Here is a 9256-nt window from a genome sequence, read left to right on the forward strand (position 1 = left end):
AAGGCGGGAGGTTTCCCGCCGCACCGCCTCACCTGGCAGAGCTCGTGCGGACAGGTCCGGGTTGCGGTGTTTGCGTTACGGGCGGTGTGAGCTCAGGGACAAGGAACTTCTGCAGGCAGATCCCTTCTGAGCGGCTGGAGAGCTCTGACAGCTCATCTGCCTGCCAGTTCGTTTTCTTTGAGAGCGGTTAGAAGAAGCGTGATCGCTCCGTTTTTGTTACTTTTTTCTCCGAGGTCCCGCTTCAAAGCAAAAGTGTTTTTCTGCTGCTATTTTTGTGTGCACTGGATCGAACCTCTTCATGGTTGTCAGCATCAAGGAGCCTTAGTATAGGTGGAAAGAGCTTCTTTCAGGAGAACACATAGCACCACCGTAGCTCACAGTCTACACCTTTCTGCTAAGCTCTACCTAGGATGACTACAGCTGTTCCTCAGCCTGGCTAGATTACTTAATGGCCCCAGCACAAAGTGAGCGTTAAAATGGTCTTTGCCTCTCCATATTCTTCCTTATCTTTCTAGGAAAGATAATATAGTAAACGGAAAAACAGGCCCATGATTTACTGTGTTTTGTTTCAACATTCAGCATTCTGATTCACTTTTTTCATTTGTGAACAGATCAGTTGTGACTTTGTGTAGTGGGTCCTGGTATTCAACTGACCTGTTTAGAAAATTAATTCTGATCTTTTTTCCACTAGATGCTATGATCATTTCACCATTGGGTTTTTTGTGGGGTTTTTTTGTTTATTTGTTTGTTTTTTGTTCCTTAGAGAAAGCCAGTAGTGCTGACAGGAATGGAACTGGGCACTTGCACAACCAAATGGACAGTAGATTACTTGAGCGAAGCCGAAGGATCTAAAGAAGTAAAGATTCATGTTTCTGCGGTGCCACAGATGGATTTCCTCAGTAAGAACTTTGTGTATAGGTACTTCATTCCAAGGCCTCTTGTATTTAAAGGCGTGTGCTTGTAACTTTCAGACATACAGTGCCTCTCTTTGAAGCTGAGGGTGAGAATGTGAAGATAGTTTATGAAAACATTAAATTACCTATCAAAGTGCTGTCCTTCATTCCCCCTCTTCTTTTCATTCCACAAATATCACTACAAGGATGAAAGGAGGGGCCAAAAAGGGCCTTAAAAGTGATGGCATGAAGAAGTTTATAAAGATATTTTGACAGAGCACTCTTGTAGGAAATTTGAGCCTGGCATTTGCTAGTGTTAATAAAAAACCCACAAACCCCTTGATACTAGGTGATATGCTCTTTTGTTCTAATTACATGGTGCGTTTTCAGTGTTACTGAAGAGTGCTAGTTTCTGACTCACCATATGTCTGAACCTCTTTGAGTGCTGGCATGTGGCAGGCATGCTATTCCACTCTAGGAGGGATGTTACTAATTAAAACCAAGCTCCTTTCAAAGTTAGTGGGTGCAGTCTCAGAATGTTCAAACTACTGGATACCACACATTTTACCAGCTCTTTGATCATGATGTGGGTCACATAGACTCTTGATCCTCTGAAGTTCCTCTCATGTAGCTGTCAAAACATTTCTTCAGAGTTTATCTAATCTAGTTGTTGTGTTGTTCTTCAAGGGTAAATGCCTTTATTTCAGTTGTCGTTTGTTTTCCCAAAGTAAGAACAAGATGTGTTCAGTCTGTTAAACTTTTGAGGCAGCAGAAGTGTATGCTGTAAGTGTAAACAAGCTACAAGTCTCTTTGAGTGGAGCCTGTTGTTCAGGGCAAAAACCACCTTATTACGGTATGTTCTGCTCACCACATAATGAACTTTTGAATCTTTGATATTAGGTTGTAATTGAATGAATTTGCCAGATTCCCTGCTCTATTTTGTTTCTTATTATAACATCTCTTACCGTGAGTTCACGCATAGTTGATATGGCATGCTAGTTTTAGCAGATTTGTAGAGAGCCATATGGAGGTGCTCTGATGGTGCTTCATTATAGAAGCTGTTAGGACTTTCCCCTACTTCACTTGAAATTCAGAAAGCTTTGACCCTTTCCACAGCAAGCCCCTTGTAATATGAAGGGAGAATAAGTAGAACTAAAAGAGTAGAAACACTGAGGACTTAACATGCACATGAGTAGTACTGCAGTCCTGTTGTAAGTTGCATGCTCCTACCCTGTCTTTGTGTTGGGTCTGGGACTCATTCAGCCACCTTGTCATGTGCTGTAGAAATCTGAATGTTTTTCTGCTGTTTTAGCTTTGCTGGCAGGTTCACCATGAGGTCAGATGAGTGCCAGCGCTAGCGTAAGGGAGGAGATGGGATGACTAAGGTAGACAGCAAGGGCAGAGCTGTGGCAGCACCAGCATGCATCAGTTTAAGCTGTGGTGGAGCGGTGCTCTCACTTTCTTCAGTAGCAAAAGCATTTCAGCTGAAGTCAGAGAGTTGGGTTTTGCTTGTTTGTTTTTCCATTAACCTCAATGGTTGTTGTATTTGTCTCTTAGAAACAAGACTAAAATGTTTAGAGAAGTGGTCTAAGTACTGTCAGATGCAGGTCACATTCCAGTAGAAGGAATAACTAAGATCACAAAAAATTTTGCTTGAGGATAGTTTCTTCTTACCCCTGGGTACTTGGTGGCTGCTCTGAAATTTGATGTTTACATGCAATATATTCTTTATCCAGTGACACTTAATGTTAGATGGTGAGTTGAATGAACATAACATTGAATTAATAACGTAATATCCATAACAATGAATACTTGTCCTGTTACTGCTTGTGCTTGGTTTGCCATTCAGCTATCAACTCATGCCAAAATCTGTAATACTTATGAAAAGCTCCCATTACTTAAATAAATATGTAACACTTCTGTTGACTTCAGAGGGACAGGCTCTAACACCTAGTAATTCTTTTTGAATCTTCTGAAGTTGTGTTTAATAAATTAAAGGAAAACTATAAAGGAACACTTGAAAATAGCAAGGTTCCTGTGTTTTGCTCAGCTGATGTAGCACATATTTTTTAAAAAATCAGATAACTGAAATAAATTTTATAGCTCTACAGATGAAGATAGGTATCTGTGTTCATGCACAAATTCATAGCAGAAAATGCATACATGTAAACATACCTGTATCACCTGAAATAGTTTTCTTGATGCTGAGCTTTTCTGCAAATTTATAAAAATGTACAATGTATACAATTTATAAAAATGTACAAGCCTAAAAATGACACGCTTTTAGAGAAATAGTCTAAGCAAGTATTGTCAGGCGCTGGCCACAGTTTGGGTCTAATTTCACTGTGAAGAGATTTCTTGCACTGTGACTCAAACCATTAAGACCCCTTAAGCTCAAGGGGGAAACTTAACCAAAGTGCATAAATAGTTGATGGAGGGAGTCAAGACGATGAAGCCAGATTCTTCTCAGTGGTTCATGGTGACAGGACAAGAGGCAATGGGCACAAGTTTAAATACAGGAAATTCTGTTAAACTATATAAAAAAAAAAACCCAAAACAACCCTCTTTTACAGTGAGGGTGGTCAAACAACGTACCAGGTTGCCCAGATAAGTTATGGAGTCTCTGTCCCTGCAGAGAAGCAAAACCCAACCGGACGCTGTCCTGGGCAACCTGCTCTTGGCAGAGGGGCTGGAGTGGAGGATTTGCAGAGTTGCCTTCCAGCCTCAGCAATTACATGATTCTGTTTGGATCTATACTGGGACAATTTACTAAAGCAGACAGGTTAAGTGTCTTAAAACATCCACTGCAAACACTGATTAGTCACCACTTTTTTTTTTAAAAAAGAGCAGCATATTGCATCTTCACTTATACCAGATATGGTAAGAGCTTATGATTTTCAACCTAGCATTTAGACCATGTGTTGATACATTGATTCATTGTATAAATTTAAATATTTATATTTCAGAACTCTGCCTTTTGATGTATTTGTACGAAGAGCAGCTGAAGTCAAACACAAGGAGTACTTTCTTTCTGAGGTAATTTCCTTAGTGACACAGTTACTTGTATTGGTTATTTTGCCAGTATATGGAGGGAGAAAACAATGGTTTGTAATTTAAAGTCTTACTCCAGTAAAGCACTCGATCTGTTTTGTGTGGCTTGGAGCCAAGGGAAAAAATGTGGGGAAAAGAAAAGTTTTCTCAGAAATTGCTTTCTGTGTGTACAGTGTGGTTAACTTCAGTGGTCCTGTTTCTCTTAACAAAAACTGCTTACATGAGAAAGAATTCCCGCATAAAATTGAGAAATGAAACTTTGCCTAAAATAATAACTATCATTTAGGTGTTTTGCAAGAAAACATCCTGAAGATATTTTAGAGTTTGATTACATCTGAAATCAAAATACAAGTACAGACTTATTGTAACGTAATTTGTGAGTAGCAAATGTGTGGCTATCTTTATGTAACAGTGTTCAAACTAGGGATTTTTCAGGTAACTGATTAGAAAGGAAACAGCTTTGAATGCTGACATGCTTTTCACCTTTGGTGCTACATAGAATGCTCTAAGTTTTGAAATCAGTTGAAATAGCTTCCTGCATCAGTGTTCTGAAGAACTTAAATTATAATCTCCATGTGCTTTGAATCAGTTCAGTAACAGCAATGCTGAAGCAGTTGACAAGTCTCCCCCACTCTTCTACTCTCAGTTAATTAACGTATTTTTCCTATTTCTTGAGATGAACAGCAGAGAGCAGTAGAGTGAAGGCAGTATAACAAAGTAGCTGAATTTATAAATGCCATTTCTTTGTACCATGTTTTAATGAAGCCTTGCATTAGATTAATGAGAAAATTCAGAGTTTTTGTTTAAGTGTGTTTGTAGTTCATACTGAAAACACAAAACAACTCTCTTTTTGTATTCTCTTCAGGATGAAAAGTACTATTTGCGATCAGTAGGTGAAGATGCTAGGAAGGTGAGTTACTTGAGATTACAGTTCTAATATTGTAAAGCAGCAGTTTAGGGATATTTTTAAAAGCCTGTTGTCATCTGCTGACTGTGCAGTAGAGCCATACAACTTGTGTGGTCACTTGTCCTATGAATCTGACTGGATGTAGGTCAGAATATTTAAGTGTCTAAAATAGTTGCTGTAATACAAGAGCTTAGCTGATCACTGAAGAGTACATTCCTCACCTCCCATTTCTTAGCTGTTGTTGTAAACTAATGTAAAAGGATTTCCGATGATCTCTTGCTTCTTCAGTGTGATTTCTAGCAGCTGTGGTTCAAAGCAGCTCTCTGACTGTTCTTACTAGTATTGTTGGCCAAGTCAGTGCTGAAAGGGTGACCACCAAAAAGCATTGCTATTTTCAGCTATTTGCCAACGCTGCAGTTCTAGCCCTGTGTTTTATGTGATGAGAAATGCTGGTGAAGTGCTCCCTTATTTCAGTGTGCATATATGGTTCTCTAAGAGTTACATCCTTTTTGTTTCAGGATATTGCAGATATCAGAAAGCAGTTTCCTATTTTGGCAGAAGATGTTCAGCTTCCAGAGTATTTTGAGAAGGAACAGTTTTTCTCTAGTGTCTTCCGCATCAGCTCAGCTGGATTGCAGTTATGGACACATTATGATGTAGGTAATACATATGTTTAGCATAAAACGTTGCAGATGGCATTACGGAGTTGAAATACTAAGGTGCAAATCTCTGACAAAGATCTGTTAATGACAAACTTCACATGTTTTGAAATAGTGAAATGAATCACATTCAGTGGTACAGTGAACTTTAAATAGATGTATTGTGTGGGCATAATATCTTACTGGGTTTATGTCTAATTCCATACTTGTAAGATTAAATTATGTTTGATTTTTTTTCCCTTTTTTTTAACTGTTTCGAGTTTCAGTTAAAAATCTGAAACATAGTAACTTTCAACATTTTCATCTTCAAGATTACCTTAATTTTTTTTATTCTAGTGGCCAGATTGTTGGTAACTGTGCAATTATTTGGGTGGTCTGTTGCTGCAATGAAGTCGATCCCAAATAAGATTGTCTTCTAATATTGTGCAGTGTAATTCTGAATAAAATTGTTTATAAGAGAACTAGTATTTTGCATTGTAATTAGGAAAAATAATCCTTTATCAATATGCAAAATGAGGTACAGGTAACACTGAAAAAGAAAATAAACCCTAAATATATTTTGTATTATATTTTGCTGGTTTATATGTCTAAAGTATGGTATATCCTTGTGTTTTAAGATGGAAGAACTTGATTCCTATTTAAGGAAAACCACAAAGTTTTTGGAAAGAAACACTGTGTTTACAAATACACTATTGATCAAGAATGTGCAGCTAAGGGGATAAAGTAACTCACATTCTTGAGTTATTTAGATTAACTATATGTGGAAGTTCTCTTAGCTAGTTCTTAAAATCAGAAGGTTTTATTAATTCCCTCTCTTAAGCTGATGGTATTTTAGATTAATGCAGGCTATGTATTCATTCTTAACTCTTGTCTGACATCTCTCTTATTATGCTTATTCCAGGTAATGGATAATTTCTTAATCCAAGTAACAGGGAACAAACGAGTTGTTTTGTATAGTCCCCGAGATGCACCGTATTTGTATTTATCAGGTATGCATGTCACATTTATCTAGTTCAGAGTTTGGTGATTGTAGTTGCCTTTCCAGCTCACAAGTGCTGCAATGTAGAAAAAAATCACTAACAGACAGCTTGATACAAAAGAAGTAATTTGGACCCATAATTCTGATGCTGTTTGCTATAGTCAAAGCTAATAATTTTAGTGGGGCAGGTTAGGCCTAACTGTGGAGGAGTACAGTGCACTGTCTGCATTAAAATGGCATTTTAAATGTCAGGGAAAGTGTCTTTTAGTGTTCATAAGGTTGCAGTTATAGGAGAAATATAGGCAACAGGAGAATATGCCTCTTCAGTAAAGAAGGAGTGCCATCAGGTTTGCCTGATTTTTTAGAAGAGTTACAGAACAATAAACCAGTATTAAAGCTGATTTAAGAACTGCTGTTTCCAGCAATGTGATAATGCTTTGTTACTGTTTGGAAGAGTAGGAACATTTATTCATTACTTCTGGAAACTTTCCTAGGTACTAAATCAGAGGTGCTGGATGTGGATAACCCAGACTTAGAGAAATACCCCCTTTTCGTGAAAGCCAAGCGCTATCAGTGTTTTCTGGAAGCAGGAGATGTGTTATTTATTCCAGGTAAGTAACAAATAGTTCTTGACCATGTTGTGTTTTTAAACAGTTTGTTTGCAATTTCTCATTTCTAGGGATGGTAAGAGGTTGCTAAGGCATTTCTGTGTTAAAAGTAGGAGCATCTAAAGACATTGTCAAAACTTGTCGTCTTCTTCCAACTGTACTAATTAGCCTAATAAAAGGTATTATTATATCTACCTACAAATTCTACCTTCCCTCAAGATTACACTGTATGCTTCTGAATTTGTGTCCTAATAGATTAGCACTATAAAATCAATTTGTGAAATCTGAAGTTTCTTCATTGATCTGAGTTTTCTAATGACAGAATTTGAGTGAAGTACCATTTCTGTTCTGTAGCTCTGGCACTTAAGAACTGTGAGGAATGTGATTTGATTACAATTATGGATGGTAGAGTTATTGGACATTCTAGAGATTTATAATCACCCATGGGGAATGAAAGGATAAGTCCTAATCATTTTTCTGCACAAGCAGGAAGTATAAAGCTGCTTCCTGGGTTGAGATGACAATTCTGGTGATCAGGGAAAAGCATTTCAATTACTCCTATTGAACTATTCCTATTTATTATTGATTTTTTATTTTAACTTATCATGAGCTTGTGGCAGATACTTATTCTGTTCTTTTTCATATTATCTGGGCAATATAAACAGGCCAGTAAACAAGAAGGCAGTAGGTTTTTAAGAAGATTTAAAATAGATTCTTAGCCTTGGACTCCTTACTTAATTTTGAATTTACCATTTGTGTTTCTTTCTAAAGAAACTTTTGATTACAGTTAGTGAAAGGTATGTCACACTACTGCTAATGTCAACATACATATTTTCTGTTTTGTTCTGTACTGCTATGCAGTACAGATACCAGTTTATCTTTGCCAGTAGGTGTGCTGGTCCAAACTTAACATACATTCAGCACTCTTAAAATTAAGAGCGACTGTGGAGTATAGGGATTTTTGAGTCCAGAGAATGGTGCTACCTTTGCCAGTATTCTGGAACGCTTATTACTAAAAAAAAGGGGATGTTCTTTGAAAAATGTGTGTGGCTATTATGGAGAAGGTAGAAGCAGCCCCACTTCCTAACTTGAAAGAAACTTCTTGTTTGTTTCTCAGAATAAGCTTTTCTGTCTTCAGCACGTACCAGCAACTAAGCTGCAGTAAGCACAGCATTCACTCTTTTGGCTTAAAATTGAAATAGGGTAAAAATAAATATTAAACTTATTTTTAAATATACTAAAAATTTTAAATATCAAACTTATTTTTTAAATGTACTCAATGAGGCAGAAATGTCTTTGCTTCCTTACCACAGCCATGATGATTCAATTGAAAAGCCATGTGACTTTACTGTGAAAAGATTAGCAATTTGCATGGGGGACCTGGCTGCTGCTTTACATTAATGCTTGGACAGTTTATGCAAGGTTAGGCACCAAATCTATGAAAATAGGTATCTGCATTCAAAGTAGAGATGAGTGAGGTAAACAGGGGAGATGTCTTATTTTCATGCTACACATGCTTATAATTTGCTTACATTCGAGTGTCTCTTCATACTTCAGCAGTTTTTACTTTTGTATGAACTTATGGATTGGCGTAAACATCATGAAGAACTTGGTACAATGTGATATATTCAGGAATTAATATAAATTTAAAAATATAGTAGTGGAGGCTTTTCTTCAACTAGATTTAGTTTGGGCGATTCTGACACTTGTTACGTGAGTCACGTGGAAGTTTCAGATAGTAATTTTCATTTTAGACATTCTTCTTTCTACAGCTTTGTGGTTCCACAATGTAATTTCTGAGGAATTTGGAGTAGCACTGAATGTCTTTTGGAAGCACCTTCCTGCTGAGTCCTATGATAAGAGTGACACTTACGGAAATAAAGATCCCACAGCAGCCTCTAGAGCTATACAGATCTTGGACAGGGCCTTGAAAACACTTGAAGAACTACCTGAGGAATATAGGGATTTTTATGCTCGGAGAATGGTGTTACGCATTCAAGAAAAAGCCTATAGGAATGATTATGGATAAAATAACACATTGTAATTCAGGAAGCTCCTGTGAAAGTAGAGAAGTGTATGTTAATATGGAAGCTGTCCATGTGTACATACATACGCTTTCTGTAAAGCTAATAAAAACTATGCTGATAAACTTTATTATA

General features: G+C 37.3%; 1 protein-coding gene across 1 annotated transcript; it reads left to right on the top strand.

The window, feature by feature from the left end:
- The first annotated feature begins 756 nt into the window (after positions 1-756).
- Positions 757-9256, top strand: TYW5 (tRNA-yW synthesizing protein 5). The gene is made up of 7 exons (XM_010175956.2): positions 757-918; positions 3860-3929; positions 4810-4854; positions 5370-5507; positions 6412-6499; positions 6984-7100; positions 8870-9256. The coding sequence occupies exons 1-7, from the start codon at positions 788-790 to the stop codon at positions 9124-9126; spliced, it is 846 nt and encodes a 281-aa protein (XP_010174258.1). The 5' UTR covers positions 757-787; the 3' UTR covers positions 9127-9256.

The sequence above is a fragment of the Antrostomus carolinensis genome, unplaced genomic scaffold (genome assembly GCF_000700745.2).
Source record: "Antrostomus carolinensis isolate BGI_N321 unplaced genomic scaffold, ASM70074v2 scaffold30499, whole genome shotgun sequence".
Lineage (NCBI taxonomy): Eukaryota > Metazoa > Chordata > Aves > Caprimulgiformes > Caprimulgidae > Antrostomus > Antrostomus carolinensis.

What these genes read in the sequence shown, in the direction of transcription:
- TYW5 (XM_010175956.2), top strand. Translation starts at nt 788, where the DNA reads ATGGAACTGGGCACTTGCACAACCAAATGGACAGTAGATTACTTGAGC. An exon ending in AGGAGTACTTTCTTTCTGAG is followed by an intron (nt 3,930 to 4,809) that starts GTAATTTCCTTA and finishes TATTCTCTTCAG; the next exon opens with GATGAAAAGTACTATTTGCG. An exon ending in AGATGTGTTATTTATTCCAG is followed by an intron (nt 7,101 to 8,869) that starts GTAAGTAACAAA and finishes TTCTTTCTACAG; the next exon opens with CTTTGTGGTTCCACAATGTA.